Source organism: Clytia hemisphaerica, unplaced genomic scaffold (genome assembly GCF_902728285.1).
Source record: "Clytia hemisphaerica strain Z4C2 unplaced genomic scaffold, Clytia hemisphaerica genome assembly, whole genome shotgun sequence".
Taxonomy (NCBI): domain Eukaryota; kingdom Metazoa; phylum Cnidaria; class Hydrozoa; order Leptothecata; family Clytiidae; genus Clytia; species Clytia hemisphaerica.
In genome coordinates this window covers 1611752-1633751 of record NW_027104090.1, presented here as the reverse complement: position 1 = coordinate 1633751, position 22000 = coordinate 1611752, and the positions used below count along the sequence as shown (strand labels likewise).

At 34.8% G+C, this 22000-nt stretch overlaps 1 protein-coding gene across 1 annotated transcript; it reads right to left on the bottom strand.

The window, feature by feature from the left end:
- Positions 1–14751: 14751 nt before the first annotated feature.
- Positions 14752–21379, bottom strand: LOC136812807 (CAP-Gly domain-containing linker protein 1-like). Its single transcript, XM_067069333.1, has 14 exons — positions 21306–21379; positions 20790–20828; positions 20424–20501; positions 19719–19816; positions 19340–19418; positions 19006–19084; positions 18708–18838; positions 18337–18411; positions 17861–17949; positions 17383–17446; positions 17221–17285; positions 16912–17069; positions 16361–16420; positions 14752–16105 (listed from the first exon to the last, which is right to left on the bottom strand). Exons 1-14 carry the CDS (start codon positions 21357–21359, stop codon positions 14835–14837), a joined length of 2340 nt encoding a protein of 779 aa, XP_066925434.1. The 5' UTR covers positions 21360–21379; the 3' UTR covers positions 14752–14834.
- Between the last annotated feature and the right edge of the window lie 621 nt (positions 21380–22000).

The following is a 22000-nucleotide window of genomic DNA, read 5'->3' as shown; positions in this document are numbered from 1 at the left end:
GAAATGATATAAAAATTTTTTGATATGAAATTTGAAAGCTTGAAAGCAAACTAAAACAGTCAACTTTTAAACAAGTAACCCCATCAGAAAGTCTTTGAAAAATTAAGTCTTGAAATTTGGTAAGATAGTTTTGGAACTAAAAAAAATCTAATTGTATATACATCCTTTGATGGCGTCAGCAGTTTTTTATAAGAGCTTTTACAAAAAAAAAACATTTTATAACCTTAGACGAGCGACCGAGGTAGTCAATTGTATCACTTTGTAGGGTACCCCTTAGATCAGGTCAAATTTTTGATATTATGCTTCTAATAGAATGAAGAATCGACAAAAAAATGCCTTTTGAATCAGTTTTCCAGTGAATCAATTTTAAAATAGAATAGATAGAATTGATAGAATTTATCAAGGGTTCCCCTATTACTAACGATTTTTTTAGGTCTAATCTAAAATTTGATGCTACCAAACGCAAACTTTCGACCACCTGGTGCCAAAAAATGGCCTTTTTATAGGCAAAAATCTATATTTTGGGCGTTTTCCCATGGAGTCGGCATTTTGCTAGGAACATTTTCAGAAAAAAGTTTTTCAAAAGAAAGAATTTTTGTTAATTTTAAGTCGTTGATTTAATTTAACAGCCTAGCATAGCCTGGTAGTAGATCAATTTTCATGCATTTAATTTTTATTTTACTGTGTTTTGTATAACTAATAACTAAGCGAATGCGCTCTGAGCTTAAAAGTACACATATAAACACAAGGTTATAAAGTCCAAAAATGTCAGATAGCCTAGCAATGTTGTATGTACTTTCTAACCCTACATGCAGAAGACACTGGCATAGCGAAATCTATTTAGATAAAAATTAAGCGATAAGAAGTTGATCTATATCAGGGTATCGTGTGCAGTAGTAATATTTTCATTGCTTGAGTCCTAAGAAATAGGCACAACATGTTGAATAAGTAAAATTCCAGCATCACAAAAAACACACGAAAGTATACCATAAGTTGGTCTAATGTCGACACCCCCATCTAATTCTGACACCCCTATTAGAGATAGTGTTTAAAAGGAAGATAAAAAAAGATTTTTTTCACTTTGGCGATCAGCAATTCCAATACCTATTCATTCCCACCTCTAAAGAAAGTGTGTATGTGAATTAGATGAGGTATGTCGATACTTAAGTAAGTAACTCTGCGACCGCAGTCGGAGGCGACCCGAAGGCTCCTCTTTCGATAGCTATCTACCTGAAGGTAGGGGAGGGCGCCACTCTTTCTCCCTGGATTTCTCCACTTACCCTTGATCCTTCTCTTAGTTGCTGAGCATCAAGCAGAGAGGCATCAAGTACCATTTTGGATGTCGATACTTACTTAATGTAAATTTCTTCCTGTGAAAACTTGTTCTCTTAAGGTAGTCCAACTTACAGTAATTAAAGAATGTGTGTGCTAAATATTTTCTTATCATCGTTTTGATACTAGAGTTTTTAATTATTTGAACATAACATATTTGATATCATACCTCACATACAACTTACCAGAAACTTATATTTGAACTTTTTAACCAATGCTATCCACATACTGAATTTGAAAGATCTTCTATGTTTTTTTACACTATGAAAATTAGCAATCATAGTAAGTAATTATACAATTGAAATATATACCTTAAGTGGATAAATTTTGAATAGATTTTTGGCTGGGATTTAATTTGGCGATAGATCATTTCGTAAAATTTGGTGGGGATTTAATTTGGCGAATTGGAAATTTTGTCACACTGAAACAGTGAAAATGGGTGAAAATTACTCAAAAATATACTAAAAAGTTGTGATCTTTCACATATTCTCTTTTTGTTAAATTTGGCGGGAATTTAACCCGGCGAATTGCCGAATTTGGAAATTTTGGTGAGATTCGAATGCATCAGTTTGCGAATTTAAAAACTGATTTTTGTCCTGCTTTTGCAAGACTTCAGCTAAACCAGACCCAATCAATCGAACTTGCCAAACTCCATCAAACAATAAAAGTTTGAGTAAAAAAATTAATCAAACTCTAAGATTTGAAAACAAATTGTGAGTGTTTGATCAATGGGTTGAGGTTCGATCAGTTTGATAACCCAATTTAGTTTGACAAGTTCGTGCCACTCCACTTCTCTTCAAAGCCAAATTTGGACTGATTTGGAATGTAAATTAGGAATTCACTTCCGATAACGGATTATACAGTTTTCCTGTGCTGTATCATTCAGGCTAGTTCTAAAGCTCTAAAACAGCATCTAATAACATAATATCCAGACAATCTCAATCAAATGGAATCAACGATAAAACCAGTCGAACCAAATCGAACGTAATCAACCGATTGAAATTCGATTGTCAGGTAATCAAATTTTGAGCCACCATCACCAGATCACTAAGCTGACTACCAGACGATCTCAATCGAACGGAATCGAATACTATCCAGAATTTTGACGTTCGATTGAGATTTGATTGCGTTCAGGGGGGGGGCACGCAGTTACTACAAGACATGATGTGTAGTAAGTGCTTTTTCAACACTTTTTTCAGGACCACCACCCTTTGCAGTTACTACACCTTGGTAGTAACTGTTTTCAGAAAAGATTTCCAGGTACCACCCCTGTTTTTGAGTGATATCATCAAAAACCTGCTCGAAATTACCCTAAATTGCGATTATTTCTCAACCTAAAGCCATTTTTGTGCTAGATTTTCTTTTAATTAACTTGGTTAACAGCTGCTGAGACCATTTTAAATGATAATTAGGGAAAGCATAATTTCAAAGTTGGGTGAGAAAATTTTTTTTCGTACATTTATAACAAAAATGTTTTTTTTTAACAAAGAATTTTTTAAAAGTTCTTTAAAAAGAATTAAAATACAATCATCCACATGTCAGATCTAACAAAATTAATAACGGCACTGTCATCATTGACAATAAAGCAAACGATTTTCTGTCAAGAGCCTTGCAAACATTCCAACAATTCTACCATTTTTAGCCCGGTCTGAGGATTGAGCCGAGAACGCTCGCAGAACGCCCGAGAGCTTTCGTGCGGGTGAAAAACTTTAAGTTTAATCCGTCAATCATTTACTAAAGCGAAGAGTTTGCGAAGCAATTCTAGCTTTACTATAGTGCTGCAGATCATCAGTGGATAGTATTCAATTATCATTATACCTTTATTTTCATTCCTATAATCTTTGAAAAAAAAAGGGAAAATAGAAAAAAAGGGAAAATAGAAAAGTTGTATTTTTTACTGCTCTATCAGTTAGTCACACTAGCGTCCCGCCAAAATTCATATCAAAGATTAATGCTGCCAAAGCGCTATATCGTTTACTTGACTCTCGAGCAAAAAAATGCACCGCAAAACTTCTAAAGAGATTCATGAAAAAATAACCCGGCGCTTTTTAATGAAATTATATAACATTTTCAAAAACTTTGAGAAATTACCTAAAATTTGAGCCATAGATGAAAAAATTTGAGCGAAGCCAACCTTGAAAACTAATTTGAAGATCAACTTCACAAGAAAAAGATCTACGGGGGAGGCGGAACCCACCTAGATCCGCGCACCGCCGGATAGGCTATTTCCCGGAAATTTTGCCGGACCTCAAACAATGACCCATTTACATGTTCGGAATTATTTTTACTTTAGCGTATAAACAAGGCCTTAAAAATCGAAGCGCTGTCTCGGGAATTGAATGACAAAATTTGGTTGGTTGATATTTGGCTGCTGCACGTTTTATTTTGTTTCAAACTTTCAAGTTTTAATTAATTGTCTTGTGAACTTGATTCAGGTAACTCTCATCCTTGTTGTGCAAATACATCCTGTAGATGACTGATGTTGTTTTTTCTGAAAGCTAGATTTCCTAGTGTGACTAACTGTCTATTCACATATATACTGAATTTGAAAGATCTTCTATGTGGCGTTTTTTTGCAAACTTCAAAAAACTGGTTTTTGTCCCGCTTTTTTGTTGCTGGACAGGGTTACTTAAGTGCTTGCGTGCAGTTAAATCATGAAAATGTAAGTAATGTATTGTGTGATAATTCAATAGAACTAGAACTGCAGCATAGGGTACAAAGTCCAAATACGCGTTTCCCGTAACTTTTGTCTACACCGTCACGTCATTTCATTATATCCATCTTCCTGGGGGTGTGGCTTTTTTTTGGTGATTCTTGACATGTTCCTGGACCTCTGTGCAAAATTTCATTTCTACACCATTTTTTTCCGGGTAGTTATGCAATTCTACCTGACTAAAAAGAAGTGTTTTGATTTGCAGATTCTTTATCATGATCAAAACTATAAACTATTCATTTTGCCGTCATTAAATAAATGAGAAATCGCATAACTTGAATCTCCAGGCAATGTGCTAGAAAAAACTGACACCTGAATGTTATAAGACAAACAGCAAACACAGAAACAAATAAATAATCACAGCACAGATGACAGAAAGAAAAAATGCAATGGTAAAAGAAAAATTGTAGCTAATCAAACCAAAAGCAAAAGGAACAAATATCTCAAAAGTGTCGCACCTTATGTGATTTACGATTTACAGATTTAGCGGAAGAAGGTTGCTGCTGATGTAAAATTGTCAACAAAAAGATTCAAAGATTCGAGATTCGAGATTCGAGATTCAAGATTCAAGAATTCCAAGATTCAAGACCCAGCGGTCAGCCATTTTGTTTTCGCAATGTTTTGGTTCTTCATTCTTTTTGCTGACTCGGCAATTTGCATAAATTATTCGGTCGGGCGCATCAAAAAAACCCGCGAAAATCTTTGATTGGATGGATTGGACTCGATTGGACTATAACTTGATGCATATCAACCTAGGCGTTATTTTTGGGGTCGTGGTGTAATAAGGGCCGGTGTTAAAAGGGCCGATAAGGTACTTATTATGCCTGAAAATGCGAATGGTCAAAACTTGTTCAAGAAAATGCACTGGATGGAAGGGTTGATTTTTCGCTCAAATTTTGCAAAATTTTCTCTGCACTGTGTAAGGGTCCGATTTCAATCAAAGACCTAATTTTAGACCGCAACTTCGATCCCTGCGTATTATCATCTTTATGCTTACTGATAGCGCTAGATTAATATTCTCTGGCGTCAATCAGTAACGTAAATAAAGCCTGGGATACACGTTGCAACTCCCTCTGCCTCATCTCAAATAGACTAGTAAACCACGTCGTTGTATTGGGTGTATTTCGCTGCAGAATAAACTTTCCAATCCACTCTCCCGCGGCAATTTCTATTTTTTATAAGATTAAGAACTCTTTATTATAAGCACTATTCCCGTGTCCAAGGAAAGACAGACGCTTCCTAGTCTACATCTCAAAGGGTTATATAAATTTTGAAATTTTTTTAATTTCGGCTGTACTTTTGAGTCCCACTGGAAAATTTGGCAAAGATTTCGCCCCCGGTGGGAAAATACCCTGGAATTTCAGTCCCACTGAGAAATTGACTTTGATTTCATTCCCATTGTGCATAGCACTACTTCGTCACATATCCTTACTTCGTCTCCTATTGTTATTTTCTTTTCTACGTCATAATGTATGCTTAAAAATTAAACAGCTAAATATACATGGTTTCTACTAGATTATTGTTAATCATTTAAACAACATGACGTAACATATGCTATTATGCAAGCTAATAAGTTGATTGACAGATATCTTTGAATAAAATATGGCAAATTGATTGACAGATATATTTTTCTAGAATACATAAAGTAATTACCGTTAGGTGTGAAAATGATAAGCGAAGAGGTAAATAAAAAACATATTTTGACCATGTGGCCAAGTAAGGATAAATTTTTTTGCCTGATCTGCAAAGTCTAACTTTCAAGTCATGTGACCAAGTAAGGATAAATTTTTTTGACTGATCTACAAAATCTAACTTTCAAGTCATGTGACCAAGTAAGGATAAATTATTTTGACTGATCTGCGAAATCTAACTTTCAAGTCGTGTGACCAAGTAAGGATAAATCGTTTTTGACTGATCTGCAAAATCTAACGTTCAAGTCATGTGACCAAGTAAGGATAAATTTTTTTGACTGATCTGCAAAATCTAACTTTCAAGTCATGTGACCAAGTAAGGATAAATCTTTTTGACTGATCTGCAAAATCTAACTTTCAAGTCATGTGACCAAGTAAGGATTATCTTTTTGACTGATCTGTAAAATTTAACTTTTAAATCACGTGACCTTGTAGTGGGAATATGAATTTTTTTTTGCAAAATTTTTAAATATCTCATACGCAATGCATTGTGACCAAATAAGGATAATTTTTTTTACCTGATCTGCGAAATCTAACTTTCAAGTCATGTGACCAAGTAAGGATAAATCATTTTTGACTGATCTGCAAAATCTAACTTTCAAGTCATGTGACCAAGTAAGGATAAATTTTTTTTGACTGATCTGAAAAATCTAACTTTCAAGTCATGTGACCAAGTAAGGATAATTTTTTTTGCCTGATCTGCGAAATCTAACTTTCAAGTCATGTGACCAAGTAAGGATAAATTGTTTTTGACTGATCTGCAAAATCTAACTTTCAAGTCATGTGACCAAGTAAGGATAATTCTTTTTGACTGATCTGCAAAATCTAACTTTCAAGTCATGTGACCAAGTAAGGATTATCTTTTTGACTGATCTGTAAAATCTAACTTTTAAATCACGTGACCTTGTAGTGGGAATATGAATTTTTGCAAAATTTTTAAATAACTCATACGCAATGCATTGTGACCAAATAAGGATAATTTTTTTTACCTGATCTGCGAAATCTAATTTTCAAGTCATGTGACCAAGTAAGGAAAAATCTTTTTGACTAATATGTAAAATCTAACTTTTAAATCACGTGACCGTGTAGTGGGAATACAAATTTTTGCGAAATTTTTAAAGAACTCTTACACAATGCTTCGTGACCAAGTAAGGATAAATTTTTTTGCCTGATCTGCGAAATCTAACTTTCAAGTCATGTGACCAAGTAAGGATAATTTTTTTTGACTGATCTGCAAAATCTAACTTTCAAGTCATGTGACCAAGTAAGGATAAATCTTTTTGACTGATCTGCAAAATCTAACTTTCAAGTCATGTGACCAAGTAAGGATAAATTTTTTTGCCTGATCTGCGAAATCTAACTTTCAAGTCATGTGACCAAGTAAGGATAAATTATTTTTGACTGATCTGCAAAATCTAACTTTCAAGTCCTGTGGCCAAGTAAGGATAAATTTTTTTGACTGATCTGCAAAATCTAACTTTCAAGTCATGTGACCAAGTAAGGATAATTTTTTTGACTGATCTGCAAAATCTAACTTTCAAGTCATGTGACCAAGTAAGGATTATCTTTTTGACTGATCTGTAAAATCTAACTTTTAAATCACGTGACCTTGTAGTGGGAATATGAATTTTTGCAAAATTTTTAAATAACTCATACGCAATGCATTGTGACCAAATAAGGATAATTTTTTTTACCTGATCTGCGAAATCTAATTTTTAAGTCATGTGACCAAGTAAGGAAAAATCTTTTTGACTAATATGTAAAATCTAACTTTTAAATCACGTGACCGTGTAGTGGGAATACAAATTTTTGCGAAATTTTTAAAGAACTCTTACACAATGCTTCGTGACCAAGTAAGGATAAATTTTTTTGCCTGATCTGCGAAATCTAACTTTCAAGTCATGTGACCAAGTAAGGATAATTTTTTTTGACTGATCTGCAAAATCTAACTTTCAAGTCATGTGACCAAGTAAGGATAAATCTTTTTGACTGATCTGCAAAATCTAACTTTCAAGTCATGTGACCAAATAAGGATAAATTTTTTTTCCTGATCTGCGAAATCTAACTTTCAAGTCATGTGACCNTTGTGACCAAGTGAGGATAATTTTTTTTTACCTGATCTGCGAAATCTAACTTTCAAGTCATGTGACCAAGTAAGGATAAATAAATTTTTTGACTGATCTGCAAATCAAAATCTAACTTTTCAAGTCATGTGACCAAGTAAGGATAAATTTTTTTGACTGATCTGCAAAATCTAACTTTCAAGTCATGTGACCAAGTAAGGATAAATTTTTTTGCCTGATCTGCGAAATTTAACTTTCAAGTCATGTGACCAAGTAAGGATAAACTATTTTTGACTGATCTGCAAAATCTAACTTTCAAGTCATGTGACCAAGTAGGGATAAATTTTTTTGACTGATCTGCAAAATCTAACTTTCAAGTCATGTGACCAAGTAAGGATAAATATTTTGACTGATGTTCAAAATCTAACTTTCAAGTCATGTGACCAAGTAAGGATAAATCTTTTTGACTAATATGTAAAATCTAACTTTTAAATCACGTGACCGTGTAGTGGGAATACAAATTTTTGCGAAATTTTTAGAGAACTCTTACACAATGCATTGTGACCAAGTAAGGATAATTTTTTTTTGCCTGATCTGCGAAATCTAACTTTCAAGTCATGTGACCAAGTAAGGATAAATTTTTTTTGCCTGATCTGCGAAATCTAACTTTCAAGTCATGTGACCAAGTAAGGATAAATTTTTTGACTGATCTGCAAAATCTAACTTTCAAATCATGTGACCAAGTAAGGATAAATTTTTTGACTGATGTACAAAATCTAACTTTCAAGTCATGTGACCAAGTAAGGCTAAGTTTTTTTGCCTGATCTGCGAAATCTAACTTTCAAGTCATGTGACCAAGTAAGGATAAATTATTTTTGACTGATCTGCAAAATCTAACTTTCAAGTCATGTGACCAAGTAGGGATAAATTTTTTTGCCTGATCTGCAAAATCTAACTTTCAAGTCATGTGACCAAGTAAGGATAAATTTTTTATACTGATCTGCAAAATCTAACTTTCAAGTCATGTGACCAAGTAAGGATAAATTTTTTATACTGATCTGCAAAATCTAACTTTCAAGTCATGTGACCGTGTAGTGGGAATACGGTTCTCGGTTTTGATTACATTTCCAAAAAGCAGAATAAAAACGTAAAAAATAATCATTTTGCTTTTTCTTCTCATACTTTCTTGTTTTATTTCGTCACGAAAAAAAGCCATTTCCTTCAGAAGTTTTTTTCTGACTATGTGTAGAGCACCCGCGCATGCGTATTATGGTTTCTTCGAAACATTTCTTTAGATATTCAATCACGATTGTTCATCGTGTACTCACTCTTCAAAATATTGCATGTATATTAGTGATTTGATTGGTCAGTTAAAGAAATGTAATTTAGGTATATTAGTAGGGGGAAATTTGTTCGTTTTTTTGAGATCGCTCGACTTTTTTAGTCAAAGCACTTGTGATACATTTTTGGAAAGCTAAGGGGTAGGGGAATCAAAATAACTTGGGTGCCAATTTTTTTTTGGACACTTTGGTGTGATTCTCGGACAAATACGACGGTCTCAGGCAAAAATCATAGGGTGAAAAATTAATGAAAAATTTAGCTTGAGAAAACGGAGACCTGTTGTATATTTTTGGAAAGCTCTCAAAAAATTAAGATTAGTGATATATTGCGAGTATAGGTGATTTCTTTACCTAACTCGAGATATTAATCCTTAAAAACAGTGTTTTTCAGTGTTTTTCAGCCAGAAACAGCTGTTTTGTCCAGTTTTTGCGTGTTCGGAAGCTCAATATCTCGAGTTAGGTATTGGCACCCAAGTTATTTTGATTCCCCTACCCCTTAGCTTTCCAAAAATGTATAACAAGTGCTTTGACTAAAAAAATCGAGCGATTTTACAAATTTCCCCCTACTATTTGGTATTTCACATATTTTAACTCAAGAAACTTTACAAATTGCACAAAAAAAAAACATTTCTCGGTCAATTTTTTACCCATTAAGAATGTTCATAGTTTTAACTGACAAACACTACTCGGTCACGCCTTTTTACTCATTAGAAATGATCATACTTGTATCCAAACACCAAAACACTACTTGGTCACGCCATTTTACTCATAAGAAATGTTCCTAATTTGGACCGAAAACTCCAAACACTAATTGATCACATTTTTTTTATCCTTAAAAATGCTCATAGTTTGCACCAAAAGACCAAACACTACTTGGTCGCAACTCTTTACTCCTTAAACACTAAGATATTTTTCACATAAAACCCCATCAAATGTTACTTAATCATATTTTCATTAAATGCTCTCCTCACTTCCATTATTCGTCCAAAAATTTCTTCGATATTTAAAGAATTTTACGATATATTGAAAGTTCAGGCAGGTGCAGAGGAGTTGCTACCTTGCACTTTTGCGGCCGAAACGCCCGACGAGACAGAATAAGATATACCTTTTTCTATTGAGATTTTTTAAAAACATTCAATTTTTTTTAAAGCTTTAGGGTATTCTTTCTTTTGAATCTTAACCCTAAAAATATTATTAAAATTTTTACGGCGATCGGTAACCGGTAAGACCGATTTTAAGGGATCTCAACCGTGATCAGGATAGGATAGAGTGATCTGTCGAAAACGAAAGTGTCCCAGAACTTGTGACCTGGTTGATGTATGTATCAAAAAACTTCTTCATTTTGACTTGTTATAAGGAGACTTTATCATTACTTTTAGAGATACGAAAGAAACTAGCTGAATTGAAAATTTCGATTTTTAAAACTTCCACAGATAGATCAATGTGAAAACTAATTTATTTAAAATTATTTAAAAAATAATATCAAATTCGATTCCATTATTTTATTAGTTTTCTTGTGCTGAGATTTCAACCTTTTGTATTACTTTTTGCTAGACGGAACAAGAAAGCGATCATCCATTCACTTTATTAGTTTGCTTGTTAACACCTTTAAAAAAAAGAGAGATCAACCATAGACTATTTCTTGTATCATTTGTTTATTAACACCTTCACATGAAAGAATGAAAGAACAATTTTTTTGTTTAATTTCAACAGCTATAAAGGTGTTACAGAACAATACAATAAAAAAAAGCAAGTAGAAACCACCTCTAATCTTAAGATCAATCAGAAATAATTTATGCGATTATTCATGCATATATTATGACGTAAAAGAGAAAATAACAATAGGAGACGAAGTAAGGATATGTGACGAAGTAGTGCTATGCACAAGGGGTCAAAGGAAAATGTACGTACGCAGAGAACGTTTTTTCATAGCCCTTTTTTGCGTGTTTTTTTTTGTCGACTTTTACGCTTCTTATACGCATCAAGGAAAAGAAAAGGTTTCTTAATAAACATTGAGTTTCATGTATGAAATAAACGATTTGAATTTGAAATTTTCTTCAACCGAGAGAGGGGGGGGGGGTGAATGAAAAGTACGTACTTAGCATGCAGCTTGTTTATCTTAGAAGGCGAGGAAGAAATTTGAGGGTGACTTGAGTTCAGATTCCGAAATTGGCGTCATCGCTCGAACCAGTCTTGTACACACCAGATTATAAGAATACAGGACGGGTCCCCTGTCTTTGCCGAAAATTGTTTTAAATAGATACCAATTAAAATCGATAATAGATAGCTAATCGAGGTAATGGATGAGATATCGATTAATATCGATTACTTTTCGGTATCGATTATCATCGATTACTTATCGATTATCTATAGATAGGCTATCGATTATTACAAAACATCAATCGATCAATAATCGATAATATCGATTGGATCGATTGCAATCGATAGCTAATTGAGGACGAAAAAATTGTGAATATCGATTAGCTATCGATTTTATCGATTACGACCGTCTGGTTCAGACATTGACAAATGACGGAATTTTGACACACTTCGTATATTAAAGTCAATCTATAGATAAATGAAGATGTGATAGGAATCTTCTAAAATATAACAACCAAAGTCGGCAGTGATGTTTACTGAGATGTTAAAAATCCAGAAAATTGTCTAACAGCACAGGTGAAAATAAAACCAAATCAGTTCGTCAAAATGTGAACTATTCCTTTTGATTGAATTTCAATTAAATAGCGCTTGTTGGAAGGATAATGACGGGTGGTATATTAAAAGTTTTTTGAAAATGAAGATGAAAATTGAACATTGTTTTTCTGCTTGTTGCCACCGAGCGGAGCGCAGCGGAGCATAGGTGGCTTAATAGTTTCGCGATGAGTGAGAGGCGGGTTAAATTTTTTCGCTGTTTTTTTTTTTGTCGTCTTTCAGTTTCCGTATGTTTTACAATCCGTAGTTTATCCGGGCAATACTTTTGGGGCGCAAATTATGGCGTGGGTGTTTGGCTGCGGGCGTACTACGGCCAATATTCTAAAGGTGGACTCACAAAGATAAAAAACAGCGCTTTCCTCAATAATTAAAATACGTTAGTGTAAGAAGTGTAACCAAGCCTTTGTAAACATTCATCGTGAGAACTTTTAATGGCTGCTTGATTGCACATGCTTTTCTTTTGAAGCTTGCTGCTGCTGTATAAATCTTTATCATGTTTTCTGGTCTTTTGTAGAGTATTTAAAGAGGTTTATTATTCGTTTACTACTAAGTATTTTATGTTTGTGTAGTTAGTGAATGCACCAATAAATTGATAATGCTCAGTAAGTAGTACAAAAAGAGTTAATTTTCCAAATCAATTTCAATATCAATAACAGCACTAACAGCAAACATCAACACATAGCCCTCTTCTTCACTAAAACTACAAACAGCACAGGTATGATCTTTTTTTCCTTTTTTCACCAGATAGTTATGTGTTAAATGTTAACCAGTTGTGACAAATAGTCAGTCTTTTATCTGATGAAGTTTGATTGGTGTTCGTGTTCAATGAGTTTGGTTGAGAAAAAGTTCCAGCTTTTCCTCCCCGATGCCAGCCCAGGCGATGTCAACCGAAACCCTATCAAACCGGAAAATCTTCAGTTTGATTTCTTATATCGTAGTTCGATCAAGTTCAATCAATGTTTTTGTAGCTCAAATGGTTCCAGTTAAAATTGCTAGCGCAACAGCTCTAGCCTAAACGATCCCTTACAATCATTAGGAGGGTGAGGTATCACACTTTCTTTATTCTGAAGATTTAAAAAAAAAATGGCTCTTAAGCTTTTTAGCGTGGGCGTCTACTAATAAGCCGTCAGAAATGGGCAACAAGGTAATAAATCAATCTTCAATATCGAACTTCACCGATCTTGATATACCTTTTGCTAATCAGGATTTTCATTTTGAATCATTAAAAACTCCAGTGGTACCGTTGTTTTGTATAAGATTCCCATTTCCGCACTAAGATTCTTGATACTTATCCCTATATATATTTTACAAGATAACCAGCAAGAAATTGGGGAAGGTTCGCTTAATGGGATGCAGTTTAAAGCAGTTATAAAGGAGTCATTGTTGTGATTTGTACTTAAAATTTAGATTTATTGCATATAGAAAAACCGCTTAGCCCATCATTTTTATTTGGATGGATATTGTTTATATTGTCATTTTTAAAACTAACCTATCATTTTTATTTATTTAGATAGATTCTTTACATTGGTATTTTTAGAAAAAAAGAAAATCTTCACATTTATTTCTTCATGTAACCAAACTTTATGCTTATATTTTTTCTTCCCCATGCACGCTGAATTATTGTCTTGTAATTGCCATTTTTAAAGAAAGTTAATCTCCCATTACAGAACTTTTTTTTCATCATACAGGGTTCAGACAGACCCTGGAAAACCTGGAAATATTTATTGATTTGTGTGCCTTGTGTTTAAAGATACACTCTTTTGACTCTGCTTAGTTTTTATGGTTTGCTTGATACTCAGGGAAAAAATAGCTAAAATGAGGCATTTCTCAGGGAAAAAACCTTTGAAAATTGATTAAAATTCAGGGAAACTCAGGGAATTTTATTTTCGAAGGTCTGTCTGAACCCTGTCATAAAATCGACTTCTCTAAAATAAAAGGTTCCTTCGTCTAGAAATAAAAGAATAAAAATAAGTAAATAAATAAATAATAGTAATAATATTTAAACATATTGTTTCAAAGGTGGCAGTTAGTGTAAGCTATATCTAGTATATGTTTTGTGTCAACATCTGATTGTTAAAATTACAAGACCAATCTTCAAAATCATACATTGCTGACAAATCTTAAAATATAAAAATTCTAATCACAAAAAAATATCGAAAAAAGTCTCCTTGATATAATAAATATAATTCTCATTTTATTTTTTAAACTGTAAAATTGTCGAGTTTTCAAACGAAAAATAAAGTTACAAAACGGTAAAGAGTAAGTCCCTACAACACCAAGAGAAATTTCGAATTCAGCAAGGTCTATTTCAAAATTACTTGATCATGCTTCATACAAGATGAAATAGGTTTTTAACCTGTCTCAAAAATTGCGAAAAACACGATTTCAAAAAACGTAACGAATTTTCAAGGAAGGAATACTCATGTCGAACGATTTCTCTTCGAATTGGAATACATATTTACAATTACAAATGTATGTACCCGACGGTCCGGTTGCATCTTTAAAGGGACATAAAAGTAGTAAAATGTAAACATTGCGCGAACCACGTGTCATTAAAGAGAACAATTAAAAAACGTGTCCAAAACCAACTTGTAAAACAATTGAACAATCAAAATTAGTCATATTTGGTTTGATTTTTTATTTTGACACGTGACATTTGTTTTGATTTTGTACCCGTTGCATACAGTTTGTTTACAAATTTTGCAAGTACTGTTATATCCCTTTAATAGATCTTATCGGAGTTTTTGATTTTTCTAAAAAAGCGATGCGTTGTGGGATTGTTTCGGGAGTATTTCAATAGAAATCTCTTAGGAATTCCTCGAGGGAATTCTATAGTAATATTCCCGAAACAATCCCACAATGCACCGCGTTTTTAGAAAAATCAAAAACTCCGATAAGATCTATTCAAATGGCACTTGACAGAAGTTGATTTTCTCAATTTCATTCAAATGACAGTAAATAACAAAACTGAACGAACATCCAATCATGAAAGCTTCCCAAGGAAGGAGGAGAAAAACCCGAATGCTCCTCCACTCGTGTTTTGATCAGGAGTTCTCACACTGTCTAAGCCTGTTTCTACTGATTTGGAAGTTTGTGGCTTTTGGGGTGGAGGAGTTTCTTGTCCAATGTCTGTCGCAGAACCGAACTTCGTATTTGTGGTCGTTGGAGTTTTGACAAGTCCTAAAAGTCCCGATGGCGAATTTCCGCCCTCCAAACTTCCAGAATTCATCAAATTAGTCAGTCCAACCGGCCGGAAACCCGCATTCAGTTTATTACTTGACATCATTTCAACCAGAGAACCGCTACTTTTATTACGCCGGATACCCGTGGATTCGGTTAAACTACTTAGAGGTTTATTGTCCAATTTTGTAGGTAGTGGAGGAGCGTTTGTATCGATACTTGACATGCGCAGTAGTCTGTCTTTCAACATCGGGTTAGGTTCATTCAAATCCGCTCTGCTTAATAAACCTAAAGGTCCAGTTACACTGTTCAGTTCAGTTTGAACAATCGACGTATTGGAATTAAAACTAGTCTGAACACCCTGAGGTGGTAAAGTATCAAACGGGCGTGGTGGGGCGTCATCGATTTCTGATTCCAAGTCAGAGGAAGAAAAACCGAGGGCTTCAACATTGTGTGCGACTTTTTCTAAAACTTTTGTCACGGTCGGCATTTCTTGAATATCGGGTGATTTACTCAACGTTTCCGCGCGCTGACGTATGCTTTCACGGCGTGGAGTTGACGACGTACTGTTTGTGATGGAAGACAAAATACGTTGCCCCGCTTGCGCTTCTACGTTGGCTTTATTCATTGCATTTGCGATCATATCAATAACTTCCGCTTTGGATCGCCCATTGTTATCTTTGCTACGTAACATACGCCGTCCTTGACGTAAGGAGTTCATCGCTGACGAATTTCGCGTCAATATGGTTCGTTTGGTTGTGTCAGGTGTCTCTAATCCTTTCAAAAATGAATTGCCGCCGCCGCTATTTTTTACACTGGTCGGCGTACTCTGTTTCTTAGGTTTTAACGGTTTCCGAATAGTCGGCGTTTTCTTGTGGGCAGTTGGAGCTGAAGGGTCAATGTTGTGTGCAGTTTGACCATTGTTATCGTGGTCACTCTCTTCAGCTGTCGAAGTGTCACTATCAACAATCGCTTGTGGTGCATCAGACTTCGTCGGTGAGACATCAGAGACATTGAAACCGTCCTTCACGTTTTGGGAGGCCAGATTATGCCATTTACTTAACGTGTCTGACCCTGTTTGAGAGGAATATGAGATGTAATTGTGATTTGGACCAAGAAATAGTGTAGAAAAAGTAAAAGATAAGGACCATGAAGGCGGGCAAGGAATTATATTGTTCCAAAACACGAGCAAAAGTAACGGGACTAAGTTTTCGGGCCGGACATCATGGTTTACGGTGCTCCTAGGTCTAGACAGAAGAGAAAATGAGAATTCTCATATGCTGCCAGTGGCACTTATTGGGTTTTAAAAGGAAAAAATGTATGCATTACCTTCCATGGGTTTAACGATTTGTAATTTTTTCACATTTTTCTTCGATTTCATACTTTCACCTAAAGAATAAGGCAGCTTATAATGAAAAATAAGTGAAAACTGTTCCTTCCTAATGAAGATCTTCGAATAATGGGCTCTTCCAGAAAAAGTCCGTTCATGGGTGGGGGTGGAGGATATATTATTTTTTTCATGAATTACCCCTGGACATTTTGATTTTTAACCCCCTGGACACAGGTTATACCCCTGGACAAACATCAAATCAACCCCGTGGACACAAAAAATTACCCCTGGACATTGGAATTTACCCCCTGGACATTGCAATTTTTTGGTATTTTTTCAATACCCCTGGACAATTCATCCTCCACCCCCCATGAACGGATTTTTTCTGGAAGAGCCCAATGCTTAAAGCGGATATTCAGACTTAAAACCAATGATAAAAAAACGTAACGTAAATGTAACATTTGTATTGTCAAGATCATAGCTCCAAGGTCGATATGTATTAAAAGTAAGCTGGAGAGAATGGAATAAATAAATAAAACAGGCAACTTACAATCAATATTGGAGACGGTGGACATAGTTTCTGAACGTTCATCGGACGCCAGACTCCAATTGGACACCGGTGATGTTCGGCCGGATGTTGAAATGGAACTCGGTGCACCCCGAACATTCAAATATCGGACGTTCTCCAACACTTTCTTGTTTTGTTTCCTGAGAAAAAAAAAGAATGCAAATTCAGAAATTTTATGCAAAAGAATTCTAGATGCACTTGAAAGTCATGGGCGAAAATCAATGAACAGTTCACACCGCTGATCTTTCAAGAGAAAGATTTTTTGCTCGTTTGTAAAAAATAAATGATTACCTTCGGTCTTGAGTATAGATTAGATCACGACGAACAGATTCTTCAATCTCATTGGCTAGCGAGTCCTAAAAAAGTGAAACAGAAATTATATGATTCGATTAATTTGTTTAATTTAATAAAAAGCAACACTGAATCTATCTGCAATGGTAAATGTCATCCTACCTGGAGAGCCAGTGAATTTCCAGAATCGTTCAACCAATCAGATGGATTTGATGATGTAGTCATACTGAAATGAAATAAAATTGTCGTCATGGTGAGGAGAGAATATCACACTGGATGAAAATAATAAGAAATTGCCGTAATTGAAACCTTCCCGAATTGTACCAGCTAGTTATACGTAGGACGGGACGGGGATTAACGAATTTTTTTTTACTTTTGTCCGGAACAATTTCTGGGATAAAGAAATATGTGCGCCGCCGGACTCTCGCTAATTCGAACTAGTTCCCAGTTCCTGTCAAGGGGAAACCTATCTAATATACTCTCGATAATTCGAATTTTTTCTGTAATTCGAACAAATTAGACTTCTATTCGAGTGCAAATTAGTGAGAGTGCACATCCATTTACTTTTACTTTTATTAAAACGTTTGCCAGTAAAGACACGAGAAAAAAGGCATCTTTGTAAAGACATTACTTTACTCACTCAAACCGTGACTTCAGTGTTTTAATCTCTTGTTGGTTCTCTTGTAACATTTCATAAGTTTCTTCGAATTTCGAACGCATGATGGCCAGCTGTGAAGTGAAAACAGTATTAAGGTAGAAAATAGAAGCTAGGTCAAACTTTTATGTATTGATCGGTTTGTTGGATAAAAATGATTATCAAAATTTGATGACTGAATAGGTCAGGATATAAAGTGTTTCCGATATACCATTGCTCTGCACTGTCACAAGCACGGGGTCAACTGTGCGATAATTTCCCTATCCTAGGATATCAAATAAGGTGAAAATGATATTCAACAACAACAAAGTGCACTACCAGCAGGTGCCTTATAATAAAAATCCTAGGATAGGCAACCAATTATAGGATAGAGCTATTGCGGACCACATGGACGGGGTTATTTCCTTATTTCCTTTCTCATTATGCGAAGCTCTTGAAATGTTTTGCGATTTCACACATACCTGTTGCTTCAGACTGTCTTTATCATTTTCAGCTTCGATCAATTGTCCTTGTAAATCGTCATTGTCCACACACAGCTAAAAGATTCAAGTAAATTGTAAATTAGAATGTCCAAGATGAAAGAGAATTTCTCCGGGCCATGAGAAAATGTACGAAAGTTAATGTTTCAGGAAAGAATGATGTCTTCAAAGAAGAAAGATCCGTTCTTAACCTTACGAATTAATCTAAGCATGGCTTAACCCAGCAGGTTTGATGATATCCCAGACAATCTGGCAATACTGGGCAGTACTTAGATTGGAATAGGGTTTCGAAAAGTTATCCGAACTAAAGATATGGGGATGCGGATGTGGGTGAAAACATTGTTGAATGGAACCTGTTTTTGTTTCTTCTGTAGTTCGACGACCATGTTGATCAACTGAGTGATTTCTTCTTGTTGCTGGACGTTATCTTCAAACTTCTGCGCTATCTCATCCGTCAATTGCGTGATCTGTGATTTCGCCGACGCTGGAAAAATACGAAAGATTTAAGGATGATTTCAAAATAAAACATACACAACTTAGGTCTAATTAGATTTCATCACAGATGAAGTGTATGACAGTATGATAAACGAGACAAATAATGCAGTTTACATACAATAACAACATAAATTATTTATGGTAACAGGTAATTACATAATTGTTCGATACAATCCAGTACCAGCCCTTCTTCCTTCTCTTCAAATTCATCTGTGTATTCTCGAATGTTCAACGCCTGAATAAAGATTGTAAAGTGAAAGTTAAAATTGCCCCGGCGATTAAGCAACCGACCCACCATTATTGCTTTCACCTAACTATTTCATCACCAGGTTCAATTTGTTCTCGGGATTACAAATCTCAATACCTATAATACAGTTTACTGAGTTTACAGAGTTTACTTTACGTCCCTTGGTTTCTAAGTTGTCTTGTTATTTGCACGGAAGAATGAGTTAGGAAAGTACTAAACCACCAGGTTTGTTGAAAAGAATACCTCAGTAAACAGGTTTTGATTCTCTTTTTCCAAAGCACGACAACGATTGGTCAAAGAACGGATTTCTTCGTCGTCACAACTGAAATTAAGATATAACAAAAAAACCTTGAAAAACCTAGTGATGATCCAGTAAGAACTCTCTTTTGAAAATTTTACAAATATAATGCAGCAACTAAAGTTTCGACATATTGAGCAATGATTTAACATATCTCGAGTAGATGAATAAACTACGAAAACTGCTGATGATGTCAGTGAAGATTCTCATTTCAGAAGAGGAAGATCCAAAAAAATTTGAGGATTGGTATAATGACAGCAATCGAACATCAGCAGTTCAGACAAATAAAAGAGTTAGGTAGGAACTGGTTGGTGAAATGCTTACTCTTTGGAACTGCTTGAATTGTAACTTTGTTGATCATCTTCAAAATACATTCGAGCAAATTCATTCTTGTTCCGTAAGTCATGCTCTAGTTGCATTTCCTATACAAAAGAAAAACAACAGAAAGTTGAAATCAGTTCTCTTATCGAGTGGTATTTTTTGCATAATTGTTTACAGTTAGAGGAATGAATATTTGTTCGTTGACAACTTACCAGAATATATAACATTTCCATTATCCCGGGTCTTTTCAATTTCCCGTAACATTCAGGAAAGCAAAACCAGTTCCCGAAGTTCTCATTCTCTCGAACGAAAAACCTATAACTTTTTAATTCTTTCGAGTGCAACTTGAGACTTCTCATATTTTATTGACGTCATATTTTATTGACGTCATACTAACTTTAAATCTTTTATTTATTAATATGACAAGATTTTAATAACGTTATGCCGATGAACCGAGATGAGAGCCGATCAAACTAGACCTTGTGTTTGTTGCTATTTTTGTCTTAACTAGTCAAAAAAGCTATTAGCTATTTTGGGGGCAGCTTGCTTTTATCAACACCCTCAAAAGCTAAGTAGCATGACTTTTCAAAATAGTAATTCCTCTTCAGAAAGCAACAAGATTGACAAAACTCGACAAAGAATGACCCAAGTGAACCCCTTTTGGGTTGGAGACGGGGGTGACGACTCAAAGGAAACTGGACATCTTACGTTATCTTTGCTTTTGACGAGGTAGTCCTCCATATGTTCGATTTTCACCAAGAGAGATTTGTTTCGTTGCAATAAAGACTAAAAAAATGAACAGAAAAGAGAATGGTAAAACGCTTAAATTCGAGAAAAAAAAATTTTTCATTGCAAAAAGAGCCATTTGCAACAAAGCCTGAAAACGGAAGGGCTTCGAGGGACTTTTCTGAGAGGACAAAGAGAATTGAGACAGCCACAAAACTCTGCACATAACTAATAAGGGGCATTTTCGTAGAATTTAAAATGCCTTAAAAGTAGTGAAACCATGCTCGATTAATATGCAAGGTCGAACAATTGGAACATAAAAAAAATGTACTCAGAAATTTCTTATACCTGTCCAATTTTTGCAGCCATGTCCAAATCCTTTTCTTTCTACAAAAATATAATAAAAAAAAAGAGGTTAGTAGGAGACAAAAGAAGGTAACACCTTTTGATGTTAAAATCGCTAAAATACCAAAGAACTAAATTGTCAAATCTATAACACAACGTTTATCCGTTGTCTAGTTTTTTTTTGCAAAAACAATCCTTCTTCAGAAATCACTAAATTTGAGACATAACTCAGCTTCTTTTTCATTTTTAATTTTGTTTGGAAAACAGAGAAATAGTGTATAGCCCCCCCCCCTTAGGAGTGAAATTGTGTATTCTGTCATATTATATGTCCAACCCAGTAGGTTGGTCCCGACTGATCATTTTTGAAGGGAGCAGATAAGAAATTCAGCTTCTTAATTTCCCTATTTCACCTCAAAATAGAACATATTCTTAGATTTTCGAAAAAACAGAGACGATGTACTTTTACGAAACTATTCTCAGGTATATAAAACATAAAATGTCCGCGACCGGTAACATTACCTCCAGCAGAAGTTGTGAGATGATGTCAAGATCGGCGCCGTGTGTTTTGGTCATGATAGTTGTTCTGTCGGACGAAGAGGCTGGAAAGTATGAAAAAGAAGATATTAACAATCGACTGGAAATTTACAATTTGCAGAAACTATTTTAACTATTAAGTTTCACAAACACAAACTGTCATGCCAAATGAGTGGCATTTTGTAGAATTTATTAGTTTGACAGTAAAACCGAATTTAGACAGAGATGTGCAAACAGCTAAAATACGAAACCCTTAAAGCCGTTTCGGAGCACCTACACATTTCGTTCATCAGCCACGTGGTATATTCTTCATCTCCCATTTCCCATAATTCATCAGGAGAAGAAGATAGTATCCCAGAATCCTCCTCTGTATCATTATGACTACCAAAAGAAGTGGACGTCGCACTTGACGTGTTTAACATCTTTGTTTCAACAGATTTTTAAGAAACCTTAGGAGATTTTTCCATATCTTCAGCAACTATGCTGTTATCATAAAATATGGTAAAAGCTCCAGCTTTTAAAATGACTATCACAAGAGAAAGTTCTTTCGAATAGTGTTTACACCCTTTACAAGATAGGTAGCATCCAAAACATCAAACACACAAAAACAAACGTTCTCTGATTTTTCTTCTCAAGTTTTCCAGTAGAGTTTTAAAGAAATTTCGTCTATTCAAAGTGCA